The following is a 17,998-nucleotide window of genomic DNA, read 5'->3' as shown; positions in this document are numbered from 1 at the left end:
TGGTTAAAATAATTATAGGAAAAAATACAAATATGTTGAAATTTACCTTTTTAGTCATGTTTTGGGCATTAACTGAATTATCAAATAACATAAAAATCCATCAACTTATATTTTGATACTATCTAATATAGTCCATACCTTATAAACTTTATTTTTACTTTTATTATATTCAATATATATTATAAGTTGAAATTTACGTTTTTAGTCATGTTTTGGGCATTAACTGAATTATCAAATAACATAAAAATCCATCAACTTATATTTTGATACTATCTAATATAGTCCATACCTTATAAACTTTACTTTTACTTTTATAATATTCAATATATATTATAAGTTTTTATATAACATTAATATAATCTACTTTTCTTATGTCCGATAATATTTTTTTTGGATAAAATAAGAAATAAGTTGTTTTGAATGAGTTATTAATAAACAATATTGAACTAATAAACTTTGTATTACACTATTTATATTACACCAAAACATCCAAGGTTTCATATATGAACTTTCAAATATTAAACATTGAAATTAAGAACGAAGTCATACAAAATATATCATTATACATAAATGTCATCAAGAGTTTTAAAATAAGTCAATTAGTAAATATGATATTTAATTTTAATTACATATTTTGCAAGGCGTACGTTTGACTTTATGTTGGTGCGCCGAGAATCCTCTTTCTTAATTTGTACCTAAAAAATCAAGGTGAATAGGAATATAAAATAGATATTACTAAGCATTAATATAAATAATTACAAAGGACATGTGGATCTCCTACCACCGGTTAAAGACAACATACCTCTCTAGTGGTATCGATTCCTATGTGAAATTGAAGTAGTCATTCTATGTACACCTTATTTTGTAATTACATAAACAAATATGAGTAACATAAAAATGTTATCTTTATGTAGGAAAAATATTTTAGTTAACTAACAAATTAAATAATATAAGTTTAAGAGTTAGGAGTTCCAAAACATTAATATTTTTATCAATCAATCAATTAAGTAACACATGTTGAAATTTTTACAATCATTATTAAAAAGCATTTGAAATATTAGATTTTAAATGAATTTTGGTTGAAGTGTTTTCACCTCTATTATAATATATATATATATATATATATATATATATATATATATATATATATATATATATAGAGAGAGAGAGAGAGAGAGAGAGAGATGGAAAGTATAACATATGTATGAGTTTTAATTAATTATCTTTATGAAACGGTACAATTACAAAACAAAAAAACATATTTAAAATATTTAATTAAATATTTTCGACATCACCCTATATAACATATGATCAATATATTAATGATTAAACCACAATATACAACGACTGTATTACAATAATCCAAAAACGAAGAAAATATAAAAATGAATTAGTATAACAAACTTACAAATTAAAAGCTCTAATATAATAACATATCTCCAAAAAGTGGTCATAATACCTCAACCCAACACAAAAACCTTTAAGTTTGTTTTCTTTCTAAAATTTGTATATGATTTGTATGCATGTCTTCCCAAAAGATTGACCTTTTTATAGTAACTTTTCACTAAATGCTAACTAAACATAATATAAGTTATAAAACTTTTGAGTGTTAAATCATAATTAAGAAAACTTTTGAGTTGCATTAGTTAAAAAAGGGGGTTTCAAATGAATGTGGTTTGAGGAAGTTAAAAAATGGGGTTTCAAATGCATGATATTCAAGAAAAAATGCTAGCTTTATAAGTATGTATGATTAGGCGAATATCCGCGCGTCGCACATAATAAAATTAAAACTTTTGGTAATCTTATGTTATTGAAAATACTTATATCATTTATATTAACTATATAATAATAATAATTTCATTTAGTTTATATAAAATTATAATTAATTTGAACAATAGATAAAATAACGCTTATTAAAATCAAATCATTTAGTGGTCTCTACTCATGTTTTACGTGTGTATAACATTAGTTATATTTGTCAACTATTTTAATTTACTATTGTTATGATTTATTAATTTAAAAAAATGACGGTGTTTTAATTTTATCATGATGATTATTTAAATTATCAACAACTGTTTGTAATCTAACATAATTTAATTTCTAAGTTTCTATTATTTTTAACTATTATTATTATAAATTAATTTAAAAACAACTTAACTGAATTTTAGTTATTATAAAATATAGTTTTCAGACACCTTTTAGTTAATTCGATTCATCGATTTAGATTCTTTTATATTTATTATATTTAATGTTTTCCTTTTAACTATGTTAAATATATATATATATATATATATATATATATATATATATATATATATATATATATATATATATTGAATTTTTTTAAACATTATTTAATATTTTACTTTAGGTTTTAAATTTTACACTAAATTTTTAAGCTTATTTGATATATTAATGTAGGTTATTTATTTAACAATATATTGAAGTTAACAAATTAAATATATCATATTGATAAGTCACAAAGTCTTCTATATATGATAATGTTTACAACTAAAAACATATTTAAGTTAATAAATTAAATATATTAAATGGAAATATGAAGAGTTGGAAGTTTCAAATGAATGTGGTGAAAGAAAAAATTGCACGAATGGTATGATATGATATGATATAGATATAGATATAGTATGATATGATATAGTATGATATAATATAGTATGATATATTATATCATACTTTCTTTATAATATAGTATGATATGATATGATATAGATATAGATATATAGACATTGAAAAGCAAACAATAATACAAAGAGTAAATTGCACGAATGGTCCCTATGGTTTGGGGTAATTTGCACGTTTGGTCTCTAACTTATTTTTTTAACTCAGAAGGTCCCTATTGTTTGTTTTTGTTGCGTGCTTGGTCCCTATCTTACCTAAAAAATACTACTTTGCCTTTGATTTTTTAATTTATTTAAATAAACGCACCCCCAACCCCACTTCCACCTCACCTCACCTTACCTTACCTTACCTACCTCAGCTTATTTAAATAAATTAAAAATCAAGGGCAAAATAGTCTTTTTGGGTATGACAAGGACCAAGCACGCAATAAAAACAAACTTTAGGGACCTTCCGAGTTAAAAAAATAATTTAGGGACCAAACGTGAAAATTACCCCAAAGCATATGGACCATTCGTGTCTAATACAAAAACATTAAGTTCAAAACCATAACATACAACATCCGAACCAATTACAAAAACATTACATACAACATCTTTGGAGCATAAATACATATTTTTACATATGATTATGCACTTGAACATGCTATAAAATGTCAATTTATTTTTTGTACAACATAATTATCCGGAATAAAGAGCAAAAATGACTAAAGTTATTGATTTTAGATAAAGATGATAATTTGACAAATAAATCTTTCAATGTTATGTACATAGAAGTATTTCAAAGCTATGTTAAAGTACTATGTTTATTTACTTATCAAATTAATTCATGATTACTTACAATTGACAATACTCTGTATTCTTTTACACAAAAGTTGTAAATTTAAATATTATATTATATTATAATATACTATAGTCACTTTAACAAATTTGTTATTTATGAGAATACTTAATTTTTACTAAAGTGTAAAGACAACTAACCAATTAAAATTGTTTCAAATTTATGATTGTGTTTCTGGAGAGAATGTAACTCCTTCAACTTTAGAAAAATCAAACGGCACAAGTCCAATTAAACTGTTAAAGAACTCGATTGATCTAAAACACAATTTGCATGAATTGTCTCATATATATCTTGAAAAATAATTTCACATATTTATTTGAATCAACGGTTATAATTTCACATAAATAAAAAAACATAAATCTCTTAATTAATAATTTATTGAAAATAATTGATTAATAATTATGATGTTTTTATTATAAAAATTTATTTATTTTTGTAACCATGGTTCACATGGGCTATAACCTAATAAATAATAATAATAAAAGAATGTGTTGTCATCTCCCTCTTCTCAAATTTTATATTAACCAATTATGATGGTATATTCCATCTCTTCATTTACATTTTATTTTATTTTAGCATATTATATTTCAGTTACTTGGAAAATTCACTTAATTTTCTATAGTGTTCTCTGAAATATAAAATGAAGCTTAAAAGTCGAAATACAATATTTGAAGTCTTATTAATCTTAGACTATTTGAAAAATAAATCAAGTGCATAACATGAAACCAAGTCTAAACGTTAAGACACAACACCCAAAGTCAAATGTCATTGCCAAAACCAATTAAACTATTTAAAAAATAATTATTCAAAAATATGTATGTGATATAAAACAATTTCTTTTATAAAAACACTATAACTTTATTATAAAATGATTAAAAATATTTTATCTAATTTAAACAACATAAGTTGAAAGTTAAAACGTATATGAAGGATGCAAACGGGACCTCACAATTCGATGTGCCAATTTTGGACACTTTCTATAAAACGAAAGAAACCCATAACAACTTGTTTATAGTAGAAAAGATTAACAAAAGAACAAATAAATCAAAGCCCCACTTGAAAATGAAATCTTTAAAAATAAAAGCGACATGACATAACTTTTAGTACTATCATTGAAGTAGAATGTTAAAAAGTCAATGGTTGCTTATGATTTTTTGTTATGTCCTTTTAAACAATTAACTCAAATATAACAAATAATCAGTATTTTGATTAATGATAATACACGTACTTCTTTTCTTTTTTAATTGCAAATCTAATATACTCATAAACTAATCTTTAATTCAATCCATGTCCGCGACAAGATAAAGATGATTTTGTAGTGATCTTTTTAATTAATAATGTATATAAATAAAGATGGTTTAAAGTTTAAATACCAAAAGTAATTTTCGAGTAACCCACCGTTTTGAATAAATACTATATCGCTCAGCTTTCATGTTTGATGTCAGTGACAACCCTGGGGTGGGGTGTGCTAGCGGTGTGGTCATATATGACCTTCGATTTTAAGGGGACTTCAATTTTTAGGACAAATATATCGTTATTGTGTTGATATTTGTGTAAAATACATTTTTGTATGTTATAATTAAAGAAATTATCTATATCCATTACTTATGTATACAATATAACATTTGGTTGCAATCTTGAATTTTTTTTAATTATGAGAAAAATCAAAGAAAAAAAAAATCTATTCATAAATTTTAAATTTTATCAACAAATTAAGGAAATTATTTATATCCAAAGAAAAATAAAAATTTATTTATAATATAAAATGTTTTCTTTTGACTTATATTTGCTTCTAGTGTTCAGCTACATGACATGTACGAGTTTTGCAAACTAATTTATCGTTTGTCAAAAATCATAAATATTAATTACCTAAACAGAGTCTCACTTTAAAATCTTTTTCAAGTACATAGCGAGAAAGTATAATTGAAAGTGTAAAAGCAATTGTATACCTAATGAATCTGGTTGCTCTAATGAGAATTGAACAAAAACGTAAGCTCCTTGGTTTTTTTAGACAAACAAAATATGATTGAGGTTTTTTGAACGATTTCGAAACTTCGTTGGTCTTACAAGTCATTTTCCCAATATTTAATTTCACGTCATAAGTCATGTCATTTATTGATTTTCATTAGCTGGTTGATCCTAATAGGAATTGAACAAAAATATAATTTACTTGAGATTTTTTAGATAAAGTATTAAGTTTGTTGGGCTTTCTTAGATTTTTTAAAGATTTTTTGAACTGTTTGAAAAATTCCTTAAAACTTTAGAAGTCATTTTCCTAAAAAGATTGTAACAAAAATGACGACCTCAACCTTATCAAGGCTCCAAATTACAATATCCAGCTCAGATTTTAGCCCCTGCAACGCGCACACGGTTATTACCGTGATCGGCCACTTCGTTTCCTTTAAATCCAACAACTGTCTACCGGTTAATCTTGTGCGCGTCAACACCGGATACTTGCTTCCCCCATCGTTCGTTCATTCGTTTACTCTTCTTTTTCCCCGTATTTGCTAGATTGCGCAGGAGAGCCAACAGCGCACCCTTAGCAAAGTACAGGCACCTGAAAACACAGAAGCAGAAAGGGGAACTGGCGCATCTTAGCCAACCGTCATTGTAGGCTGGATTCCTCTCTTTTTGTTTTCTAAGCATTCCAAGGTAATAATTTCTCTCTGTCTAGATTTTCAATGGCGGATCTCTTATCGCTTACTAGTCGGGTGTGTTTGCTGTTGATTGCGCATTCATTTACTTTGTTTCTGTTTGTAATTTTGTTGGTTTAATCGATGTTACAGATATATTTACGCGGTTTATTATTAGACTCTATTTGTTGAAAACTCTTCCGATCCTTCAATGGCCGCTCCACCTGCAAGGGCACGAGCAGATTATGATTACCTCATAAAGCTCCTTTTGATTGGCGATAGCGGTGAGTCATAATTTTCGTCATTTAAAATACAATTTCACTGTTTGTTTTTTTTTTTTCGTCTATATGCTAGTGATATTGATTCTTAGTTGATTCTGGAGGTGGTTTATTGTACGGATCTAGGTTTAATTTGATGCTTTATCATGATTTGGTCTTGTATTTGTTAAGAATTTCATTAGCGTTATCATGCTAGAGGAAAGTCAACTGTTATGAAGAATCTGTCAATTGCTGCTATAAACTTGTGTATGTAATTGATCATGATCGATTTCATGTCTGGAATCTGGTCCCAATCTTCCATTCATCGACTGTTACTTGTTTTGAATGTCAGTGTTACTTCCATTCATCAACTGTAACTCATTTAATGAAGAATCTGTGAATTGCTGCTATAAACTTGCATTTGTGATTGATCAATGATCGAGTTCATATCTGATATCTGTTCTCAATCTTTCATTCATCAACGGTTACTTGTTTTGAATGTCAGGTGTGGGAAAGAGTTGCCTTCTTTTACGATTTTCTGATGGTTCTTTTACTACAAGTTTTATCACTACAATCGGGTGAACTAATTCATCTTTTCTACATCAAAATATCATCTTTTTTATACAAACATTTCTGACATTAATCTTTTTGCAGTATCGATTTTAAGATAAGAACAATTGAACTTGATGGCAAACGGATCAAACTCCAAATCTGGGATACAGCTGGCCAAGAACGATTCCGAACAATCACTACTGGTATCACTATGAATCTATGATGATATGATTTGTTGTTCATATTTTTTTTAAATGTCAATTAATTTGTAATTTACATAATCTTTTTTTCCCTCCAGCTTACTATAGGGGAGCCATGGGAATTTTGTTGGTGTATGATGTTACAGACGAATCATCTTTCAACAGTAAGATTTTCTTTCCTGAATAATTAATTAACTAATTAACATTATCTTATTAATCTAATTAATATGATGTTACAGACATAAGAAACTGGATTCGCAACATCGAACAACATGCATCTGATAATGTGAACAAGATCCTTGTTGGGAATAAAGCTGATATGGATGAAAGCAAGAGGGTAATTTTTATAGTTTTTAACCTAATTCCATTAATCCATTATTATTATTATTTTATTTTTATTTAGTTACATAATATTTGTAGGCTGTACCTACCTCAAAGGGCCAAGCACTAGCAGATGAGTATGGCATTAAATTTTTCGAAACTGTAAGTTAATAAAAATACATTTTCAATATGGATTATGTTTATTTTTTTTGTAAATAAATATTGTTATTGAGGAATATAAGCTGTGTTTTTACAGAGTGCGAAAACCAACCTAAATGTGGAACAAGTTTTCTTTTCAGTAGCAACAGATATCAAGCAAAGACTGGCTGACACTGATTCTAAACCTGAGGTAATTTTTGTTCTTCTAAGTATTTGTTATATTTAATATTTATGATTTGTGTATTTATATTTACAAAGTATTTGGTTTTAATATTAATGGCAGGCATCAACAATTAAGATTAATAAACCAGAGGGTGGAGGTGCAAACAGTCAATCTGAACAGAAATCAGCTTGCTGCGGTTAGGGTTATTGTGAGTGTTGCCCAGTTTGAACTGAACTGATTTAGTCATTGAATTTTATTTCTGGTAGTGTGAAAATCTATGTCATTTACACCATTGTTCCATAAATGAAAAACGGTCATCTGGTTTCTTTCATGATGTGACATTGACTTTAATTTTTGTAATTAATTTTCTTCTCTGCACGTGGATAAACAACATTAACCTTGTAAATTAGTAATAGATTTTCTTGAATTATGATCGAGTTTCGCTCATTAATTTACACCCACATTAATCTTGAAGAACATATGTTACAGTTAGGGTTTTTTGTTGGTGTATGCAAATCGTAAGTGTTTGTCTCTTTCTTTGATTTTTTTTACTTGATGTCGTGATGAAAGTTGATTTGAACTTCAATGGAGTTCTTGTGTGTTGTCCATTCAATGTATTATTCATGACTTTGTTGGGATAGATTTTACTAAATATGTTCATTTCCTGGTAGGATTCATGCAAGAACCATGTGAAAAAACGGTTACTACTGTATTTGATACATTGAAAATGAAATTGAGTAATTGACTATGCCATTTTTATGGAGATTGCATACCTTAATGATGCTAAAATAGAGGTATTGGCGGGTCTTTCCTGGTGGCCTCAATCAATTTGAAACTAGAGCGTGTGGGGAAGCATTTGAGGTTGATCTTGAGAAAAAAAAAACTGTACTTGTAGGTTATGGCAGTTGAATGGTTATGGATGTGTTTGTTCTGTAGCTACCGAAAGTTACCTTAATAGGGATGTTGTGGAGCATATGTTCAACAGAACAAAATCACATAAGTATAGAATTGAAGGGATGAATGGCAGCAACATGTGGCTAGGGACAACCTATAGAAATACAAGGATGTTTGGAAGACCAACTGTAAAGAGGAAAAGAGATGTAACATAGCTGGATTATAGACATAGAGTGTCAAAGGTTGGGGAACAAAATGTTTGTAGCTTGTGAAAGTAACCAAATTGTTGCACATGCATGAAACTTCGATAATATTGTTTTTGTTGCATGGTTAGGTTGTCACCCCTTTATGATAATATTGTTTTTGTTGCATGGGAAAGTAACCAAATTGTTGCACATGCATGAAACTTTGATTGTATTGTACTATTAACAACATGTACTATGCAAGTACTTACCTTTTACCTTTATTTAGTGTTCTTTGTTTGTTTATAATTGTTTATCTTATTACAAATACGGAAACCAAGTCGTAGTACTTAGTAATGAGTTTTTTCAAGGAAAGTGTATTAAAGGAACTTACATATACACACACACACACGTAGGAAACTACCTGGTCGAAGGGGATGCCACATGGCGCCACCCATTCATTCAAACCCTCGAAACCGGCTACAATTTTAAGGGTTCCATTAATTAGCATCTAATTCTATAGTTTAAGATCCACACTATGAGAAATAAAATTTATTGACCAAATTAGGCTAAAAACTATTGTTTAACGGTGACAATAACCATTCTTTTTAACATGTGCGTTTCAAACGAAACATAGTTTTTTTTTTTTTTGTTAATGCGTATCCCCAATTGTTTTGTGCACCCTTGTATGAATATGTACGAATATTTGCACTCTTTTTTTCTAAATGTTTCACATCTACTATTTCAAGTTTCAACTTGGGATAAAAAAAGACTTTTGTTTTTGTATATCTAATGCTCTTTGGGTAAAAGCTTGCAAGAAATCTGCACATCATAAAAGATATAATCACAATTAAGTTTTCTTGCTTTTCATTCAGTTCTTGATCAGTTTTGTTGAACAATTTTTACCTACTTTTTAGGTATGTTTGGCCAAAATAGCTAGTTGTAGTTTTTATTTGTGTAGAAATTTTTGACAAAAGTATTTGTAAGCTTTTGAAATGTATAAAAAGAGATAAAACTTAAAAGCTAAAAGCTTTTAGAAGCTCTCAAAAGCTGCCCTAAAAATGATAATCAGAATCAAATTTGACAAACACTGCAAACAAACAAAAAAAAAAAATCAAACCTATATATAATAAACTCATGTACAAATGGTTACCAACGTTGAAGTACATCATAATTAATTCTTACATTTTAAACAAACTTAAAAAAAAAAAAAATTCCTATATATTGAGTTCATCCTTTCCATAAATGCGTTGAAGTTCACGAGTAGCTGCTTGAAAAGATTCTACACAAACACAATCAAATTATCAAAACCAAACATAAACACCAAATCCCAATCATCTGTTTATATCTAAATATCCATAATCAATTTTAGTAAATTATTACCTTTCCATGTGCGAAATGCTTTCTGATTAATGGGTGACCCAGTTACAGTTTGAATTGCATCAAACAATAAACTCTCAGGGGTGCTCCTCAATTCTTGAACTATTTGATATATTGTCTTCCCACTCTCAAAATATATGTGATTGTTTGGATGCTTTGTTTTGCATCCCGCATGTCTCTCAAATTCATAAGCATTCAGTGCCTAAATCCATAAAATGGTGTAAATTAAATTTTTTACAACAAAACATATAGAATTGCATAAAGATTATGAAAAGTAAGCTCTCACCTTAGAGTGATTACATGATTGACAACCACACAAGTATCCAGAACCTTTTATAATCCCACAAAGCTCCTAATTATACGGATTAAATTCATCATGATTTGTCAGATTGTTCAAAAGTCAGGCATGATGGTTTGAAAATTTAAAAAGATGTTTATTTACTTTACCTCCTTTGAAAGTGAAACGTATTTGACAGGGACTCCATCAAGTATACCAGTAGCCATTAAGCTTCTGACATTTGAAGGGAAGCTATTAGGTGCTTCTTTTTTAGCTGGTTTTGTTTCTAATTTGCTCTTTGATTTAATAACACTCTGAGGTGCATTTGCAACAACACCGAGCACATTGGCTACATCCAGCTCCTTAATCTCAGGAGACTGCAATGTTTTGACTGTAGATTGATCAAATGATAACCCATAGTTGTTCATGGCTTTGATATAATACCCATTTATTGGCATCTCAGATTCATCTTGAAATCCACCAAAAGATATGGAATTCTCTTCATCTTTGCTTGTAGCAATGGCTGATCTAGGAGCAGGATCGAATCCTGTATAGGAATGTCCCATTAAAGTTACATTTCCATCTTCATTGCCATAGTTGGTGTTAGGCCCCATTGTGATGAAACTGGTGTCGTTGTTATCGGTGTCCTTAACTTGATTCACCTTAACTTTCCTAATCCCTCCATAGATCAAACTATCGGGGTCTTCAATGGTGTAAGACATAGATAAACCAACTGAGGATCCGTTTTCGAGTTGAACTTGATCATGGACGATTTTTTTATTCAGATTTCCATCAGGAGATCCCAATAAACGATCGATGAACTGATTTGGGGATGATTGGAGAGCAGAAACAGAAACATTGTCCCATGATAGATGAGAAGTTGGATATACAGAAATTGATTTGCTGTTTGGAGATTCTATGGCTTGTCTTTTGTGAGGGAATAATTCTGCTTCTGTTGCATCTGCAAACCATTGGTGCGAGCGTTTTGATTCTAGTCTGGATGAGTTACCAAATATGGCGTCTCCATCGGTCATATGATGATTATTCCCTTTCGTCATCCAAAATCCTTTCTCATGGAACGACTGGATCATGAAAATCATAAGAAAAAAGCTTAAATACTAAACTAAATTTGAACACCAGGAATAAAAAACGTAAACATGCATATCAACAAAGGAATCAGAGAGTGAATTGATCATAAATGCTAAGGAAACATACCATTGTGTGATGAATATTCCTCGATAAGCCAGGAACAGGCGGAAAGTATCTATGAATAGCGGAGAAAGGAAAAGTTACGAGACGAAGAAGCTTTCGACTTCAACTCTAGGAACCAAAAAAGATGAACTTAAAATGAAGAAGGAAACAGTCAAATTTCAAAACCCTAACGCGGAACTCAAATGCATAGAACGGAATAGAAAATTTTTTTGGTTAATTTTTACCTGCGAATGGACAGCAGTGATCTATGTAATCAACTGAAGGTCCAGACGAGATCCATTGCCGGCGGCGAACGGCCGGCGATTGCGAAGTTGGAAAATTTTAGGTTTTGGAGGTGTAATACTTACGGTGGATGAGGAGCACAGGATTTTTTCTCTTGGCGAAGGAAAATTAATTTTGAGTATACGGATGGGATCGGGTGTTACCCTACTGAGAGCTCCTGTGTTATTTCCATCAATTGTGGCCGTTGGATTGGATGTCCCAATGAGTTGATGCCTACATGGAGCAATAAATAGCGTTGAAGAGTTTGAAATCAAACTCTGATATGGGTGCGACCCTAATTGTCTAGTATTCAAAGATTTACGGGTTTTAATTAGGGGCATGCAAATATTAATCAATTTAACCGATTGGATTGGATGTTGTAATTGAATTGTATCGGATATGAAATTATAATCTAGTTGAATTAGATCTAATTTATCATCATAAAAATCACATGGATAACTGATTCGAACCGATTAAAATGTCCAATTTTAATCCAATAAATTTCTAATATTATTATCCACCTCCAATTATTATTAGTTATTCAATAAAATATAAATTGTTGACTTGAAGTTAAAGGTACATTGTTAGGCTTATTTAACGTAATTGTATGTGGTTTTATTTTTAGTTATGATAGTTATATTTTACATTCCATAGAAAGGAATTAAAATTGGTTGGACGATGAAAAACCAATGGATTAAATCAATAAAAAATATCCAATTGATAAACCCGATCAAATCTAATATCTAATTGGATCGGTTCGGTTTGGTTTTTTATACTCAATAAGATTGGATCGGTTGAAAAAATTTAACATCCAATGGATGAACACCATTAGTTTTAATCAATACACGACCAAAAGAAATGTGTGCGATAAGGGTGAGTGTGGTCCATGAATCGGATAAGACTTGAATTGGATCAAAACATAATTAGCATTTCATATAAACCAAACATGTATATATTGTTTTGGTTCGTTTCTGATCTTTTTTTTTTCGATTCAATTTTCAGGATCACGAGTAGGGTGTGGTCCAGGGAACGAACCAAGATCGAATTAACATTTTTTTTACAAACCAAAGACCAAACCGAGTATATATGGTCTTGGTTTAGTTGGTTTTCAGTTTGTTTCGGTTTTTGTAACGTTCCAAAAATACTGAGTAAAATTTTCATTTTTAAATAAGTCAAATCATTCATTCATTAACTAAAAGACAATCAGAATAAAAGTATTTTCAAAACATCAAAGTAATTCGTAAACATTCGGTGCGGAATAAATCTCTAGAGGATGTAGTGTGATCAAGTCGGACCCTTCCTTTTGAACCCAGAAGTACCTGAAAATGTTTTAAACATAAATTGTAAGCACAAAGCTTAGTGAGTTCCCCAAAATACCACATACCATACAAATCAGTGAGTCCAACCCTGGGGCATATTCCAACCCAACATACAATCATGGGCCCAGCCCTGGGGTATGTCTCAACCCAATACATATCAATGAGCCTAGCCATGTGGTTTATCTCAACCCAAACATACAATGACGGGCCCAGCCCTGGGGTGTATTTCAACCTAATCATACATTCAAGAGTCACAAAGACAACTAACATTCTACATAACACAATCCAGTGAGCCGACATTGGTGTCTTTGACCCACAATGTAACATTCTGTTTCCTGTCATTTCTGGGCCGTGGACCGGAAGTCGGTTGTGTAAGGCTTTGGACCTTAAGGAGGCAAAGTTTAGTCCTTGTGGAAGGAGGTAATGTTGGTTAAAAGATTTAACCCTTGAATTGTGTTTTGGGTCGAATGGTAGAAAGGGAAAAGTCTTAGGTTGTGTTCTTGCATGAAATATGGATTTTTGTTCGAGAAGTTTTTAGTCCAAGATATTTAGATGACATTTTAGAGCTCTTCAATACCTTTCCGTGGATATAAAGAACGTCGAAAACGAAGTTGAAACGAAGAAGTTACGATCGTTTGAAGTTAGGACAATTTTTGGGTCAGCCACGTACGTTGGGCGTATTGAGTATGCCTGAGTACTTTGGGGGTAAATTGAGTATGTTGGGCGTACGTGATCAATGCCCAAACCCTATTTTAGTGGTTTGAATCCTATTTAAGCTCCTTAACTTCCCCAAACCCACTCCATTCTCAGCCTCCACCTCTCTAACACCCTCTCTTGTAACCTTAACCCTAGATCGAGCCTTGTGAGCAAAAAGAAGGTGTTTTTAAGTGATTTGGAGTGTTCTTGGTGTACCTTGTGTAACATCCCAAAAACAAGACCATAAATTTTTTCATTTTTAGATTAATAAGACATCAAACCATATCATTATCATCAAACCAAGGTTATCAAAATGTATCGATACATCATCAATATCAGAGTAAATCATAAAATGTGGAATCGAGTGGTGTGTGCTCTGTAATCATTCCGAGCTCTTCCCTTTGAAACCAGAAGCACCTGAAACATAAACTGACAACCGTAAGCGCAAAGCTTAGTGAGTTCCTCAAAATACCATATACCATACATACATAAATAATGTAACATTCGAAATGCAGGTATCTACCATTTTAACCCTTTGAATGAACCTTATTTGCAAGGAGGTCCCTACGTACGTTGGGCGTACATATGCGTACGCTTAGCGTACTAGGGTAGTTTGGACGCGAACATGCACCACGTACGCGGGGCGTACGTGGCCTAAGACAAAAACACTAATTCTAGGGCATGAACCCTATTTAAACACTCTTATGCCATTTGGACCTAACCCTAAACAACCTCCATTGCCTCTTATCATCCCTAAACCCTAGTTTGCAAGTAAGTGTGATTCTTGAGCTTAAAAGTGATTTTGGTGGCCATTTTAGTGTGTTTGCAAGAAGGAGAAGGTGGTAATCAAGTCTTGGACGTGGTTGAGCTTCTAGATCCCACATCTACTTCATCTTGGGGAACTTTTGGAGGTAAAAGGTCCAGACCTTGCTTATCCTTTTGCTAGTTTGAGTTAGGGTTTGGTAATAAGTCCATTTTTGGTCTAAGGATCATCTCTTGTGAGTTTGAGCAACTCCAGAGGTTAGAAATGTTGGATATGAGTTCCTTTGGCATGGTGAAAGCATAAAAATTCTAACTTGATGGTTTTTATGGCACCATGCATGAGTTTAAGATCTTAAAGGGAGTCTTAATCGATAAAATGAGGTGTTGGGTTCCCATATGGCATGCAAAGGCATAAAGTTGCCAACTTTATGCCCTAGGACCTTTAAAATGACCAAGATCTGGAATTAGACGAAGTGGCTTCATGAATTAAGTACTTAATGGCTTTTTGTGCAAAGCAGCTTGTACGCTGGGCGTACTAGTTTGTACGTTGCACGTACTGCCAAAGAACCCAGTACGCTAAGCGTATTGATGATGTACGTTGGGCGTACTCTTCTAGTGGGTTTTGGGCTTTCCTTGGGCTTTTAAGCCATTTGGGCCCTACTTAGCCTTAGCCATGGATCTATTAGAGTATTTGGGCCTCTAAGCTTGTTGTTGGACCATAGATGGCATGGTTGGGCCTTTTAGGCCTTGTGGCCATTATTGTTTTAGACCTTGGATGTTAGACCCATTAAAGAGAAAGACTTTTGGGCCTTATTGGAGGAGTTTGGACTTAGGGTTTTGGCCTATGCCTTGAGTTTGTGACTTAATTATAATTAGGTTAACTTGTGTATATTCAGTGCGAGATATCCGAACCGGTAGCCGAGCAGTATTTTTATCAACAGTCTGAGGTGAGTCTTCTAACTATATCAATGGGTCGAAGGCACCAATGTCGGCCCATTATCTGATATGTGGATTGATATTTGTTATGCAATTAATTGTCTGAAGACCCCGATGGTAGCCCGTGACACTTGTGTGAAGACCATGTGTAACGCCTGGTTCATGGTACATATTAATTTATAATTTATTCTATTTTATTGAGCAACTCGACAAGTTGGGAGCCCCAAACTCATCGAGTAGAGATCATAAGGGCCGCAACTTTAAGTGACCTACTCGACGAGTTGGGAGGCCTCAACTCAACGAGTAAGCTGGCAGAGATGAAACCCTAATTTCCGGGGTTTGCACCTTATTTAAACACCTTAAACCTTTCATGTTGGCCTCATTTCCAGCCTCCAAGTCCCAAACCCTAAATCTCGAAACCCTAATGCTATTGTGAGTGTTTGTGAGCCATTCTAAGTGTTTTAGTGTATGCATTGAAGCCATTGGAAGAAGGAAAAGCTTGAGGACACAAGAAGGAGTTTGTAGATCCAGAACCCTTGCCTCATCCACGACATTTTGTTGGTATAAAGCTTTAACCTTGATTTGTAGTTGATTAGACATTTTGTAATGATTAATGGTTTTGAAATATTTTTAAAAGTTTAAATTTGGCATGATTTTTATGGGTGTTACAAGTTAGCAAGTTGGGCATAAAGAATCTACATGCTCCAACTTGAGGGGGAGTATTAGATTTCATAATATTATCCCTATTTATCTAGTTTAGTTCGTATATATCTCCATTGTATCTAAGTGACAGATCCTTTATTTAAGTTTAGTTTGTTAGGCTGATTTACATTGCCTTTGTTCCATATATATTCCCTTGTGTATTCTGTTTTTGAGTATTAAATAAGAAGAAGAATAAGAATTCTTTACTTTTTTGCGTCATGGTTGTTTTCTGCCTACACTTTTCCATTATACTTGTTCGGTTTGTTGAGTTTTTGGTACCACTGCTATGTCTTATTGGGATGATTAAACATGCACTTGTTGAGAAAGATATGATCAAAAGGGTGGTTGCTGGGATGTAATTGATGGAAATGGTTGTTTATAGAACATATTTTGTTGAAATGGTGGCTGCTGGAATGAGGGGTTTTATGATGAACCTTGTAGTAAGCTCGAGAATGTACAATTGGGGGAATTCATCAAATGTTGATCGTATTTCCCGAACCCCAAATGTGTTGTGTTTAGACAAAATTGATTTCCGCATGTAGGTGTGTCTGCGTTCCGATTGGGTGGTGGGGTGTTTGAGTTTTGCTCAATTTGTTTGAGAAAATACGTTAGAATATGAGAAAGAAATAACTATAGTTTTAAAAGGTTATGTATACGCTATAAAACAATGTTAGTATTTATAGCTAAATTAGTTCGAAAACAAAACAATAAAAAATAATTCTTTCCGAACAACCAAAATTTTGAAAGTTTTTGGGTTGCATCGACTGATCAACACCACATAACTCCACACCATATTACCACCACGTGCTAGGGGTGGTGTTTCCATATGGCTACGTGTACCAAGTTAGCACCATGCATGTATGTGTGGTGAGTGTATCACATGGTCTAAGTGGTAACATATTTTATGTGGTTCAAGAAAAATCTATGTATTAAATCATATTAATTATCAAGAATGAGTTATATAAATTATCTATAAAGTTTACGAAAAATTAAGAATCAATCATCATTAGTCCTTAAGTTTTAACCTCTTCCTTCCATGTGGTTTATATTTGTAACACATTTCGTTTACATCCAACCTAAAATGTGCTAAAAAAACCCTATTGTCAATATTGTAAATATGTGGAAAATCATTCTCATATTTACAAACATGCCTTTATAGAAGAAAAAACACCGGTATTTACCCTTACCACGTATGGTTGGATCAAATCTTTCTAAGGGGTGTTTGCGATTAAGTTTGAAAAATACTTATTGATTTGTTAGTTTGTTGTTTTTTCTTTTTCAAAAAACCAATAAACTTAAAAATTGTGGAAATAGACTAATGATTTTGAGAACAACGTCTTACTACCCTTTTATATATATATATATATATATATATATATATATATATATATATATATATATATATATATATATATATATATATATATATATATGGAAAAGTTCAATAGAGAACCATAATTATTGGTTCTTCAAGGAACCAAATCTTTTTTTCAAGTTCTAGAGCTTATTCTTTATCAAAAAAAAAATCTAAAAATATCTAAATTCATATATTAACATTGTGTATGTGAAAAATATTTTTCGGATTCAGTGAATCCAGATTCACATTGTGAATTTT

At 31.4% G+C, this 17,998-nt stretch overlaps 2 protein-coding genes across 4 annotated transcripts; one reads left to right on the top strand and one right to left on the bottom strand.

Moving 5' to 3' along the window:
* Window positions 1-5,910: 5,910 nt before the first annotated feature.
* Window positions 5,911-8,093, top strand: LOC145136639 (ras-related protein RABE1a-like). Its single transcript, XM_079070751.1, has 9 exons — window positions 5,911-6,129; window positions 6,264-6,394; window positions 6,873-6,945; window positions 7,022-7,122; window positions 7,218-7,283; window positions 7,359-7,456; window positions 7,540-7,602; window positions 7,697-7,789; window positions 7,883-8,093. Exons 2-9 carry the CDS (start codon window positions 6,322-6,324, stop codon window positions 7,961-7,963), a joined length of 648 nt encoding a protein of 215 aa, XP_078926877.1. The 5' UTR covers window positions 5,911-6,129; window positions 6,264-6,321; the 3' UTR covers window positions 7,964-8,093.
* Window positions 8,094-9,940: 1,847 nt separating this feature from the next.
* LOC145140992 (DNA-binding protein) lies at window positions 9,941-12,180 on the bottom strand. 3 transcript variants are annotated; one of them, XM_079074361.1, is made up of 6 exons: window positions 11,932-12,180; window positions 11,711-11,759; window positions 10,666-11,577; window positions 10,505-10,570; window positions 10,222-10,420; window positions 9,941-10,120 (listed from the first exon to the last, which is right to left on the bottom strand). In XM_079074361.1, the coding sequence occupies exons 2-6, from the start codon at window positions 11,711-11,713 to the stop codon at window positions 10,056-10,058; spliced, it is 1,245 nt and encodes a 414-aa protein (XP_078930487.1). In that variant the 5' UTR covers window positions 11,714-11,759; window positions 11,932-12,180; the 3' UTR covers window positions 9,941-10,055. The 3 variants fall into 3 exon arrangements, with proteins under 3 accessions (XP_078930487.1, XP_078930486.1, XP_078930485.1); XM_079074360.1 differs by having other exon boundaries at window positions 11,711-11,836; window positions 11,932-12,179; XM_079074359.1 differs by having other exon boundaries at window positions 11,711-11,815; window positions 11,932-12,179.
* Between the last annotated feature and the right edge of the window lie 5,818 nt (window positions 12,181-17,998).

This window comes from Lactuca virosa, chromosome 9, assembly GCF_052849685.1.
Source record: "Lactuca virosa cultivar CGN04683 chromosome 9, Lactuca_virosa_CGN04683_v6, whole genome shotgun sequence".
NCBI lineage: Eukaryota > Viridiplantae > Streptophyta > Magnoliopsida > Asterales > Asteraceae > Lactuca > Lactuca virosa.
Note: the sequence above shows the minus strand (reverse complement) of the source record. Positions and strands in the feature narration are given on the sequence as shown.

Bases quoted from the DNA above. Each gene is read 5' to 3' on its own strand.
- LOC145140992 (XM_079074361.1), bottom strand. The intron at 10,421-10,504 runs GTGAGAGCTTAC...TTATGGATTTAG, and splicing joins AATCATGTAATCACTCTAAG to GCACTGAATGCTTATGAATT. The intron at 10,121-10,221 runs GTAATAATTTAC...GTGTTTGTGTAG, and splicing joins AGCATTTCGCACATGGAAAG to AATCTTTTCAAGCAGCTACT.
- LOC145136639 (XM_079070751.1), top strand. From the start codon at position 6,322: ATGGCCGCTCCACCTGCAAGGGCACGAGCAGATTATGATTACCTCATA. The intron at 6,395-6,872 runs GTGAGTCATAAT...TTTGAATGTCAG, and splicing joins CCTTTTGATTGGCGATAGCG to GTGTGGGAAAGAGTTGCCTT. The intron at 7,603-7,696 runs GTAAGTTAATAA...GTGTTTTTACAG, and splicing joins GCATTAAATTTTTCGAAACT to AGTGCGAAAACCAACCTAAA.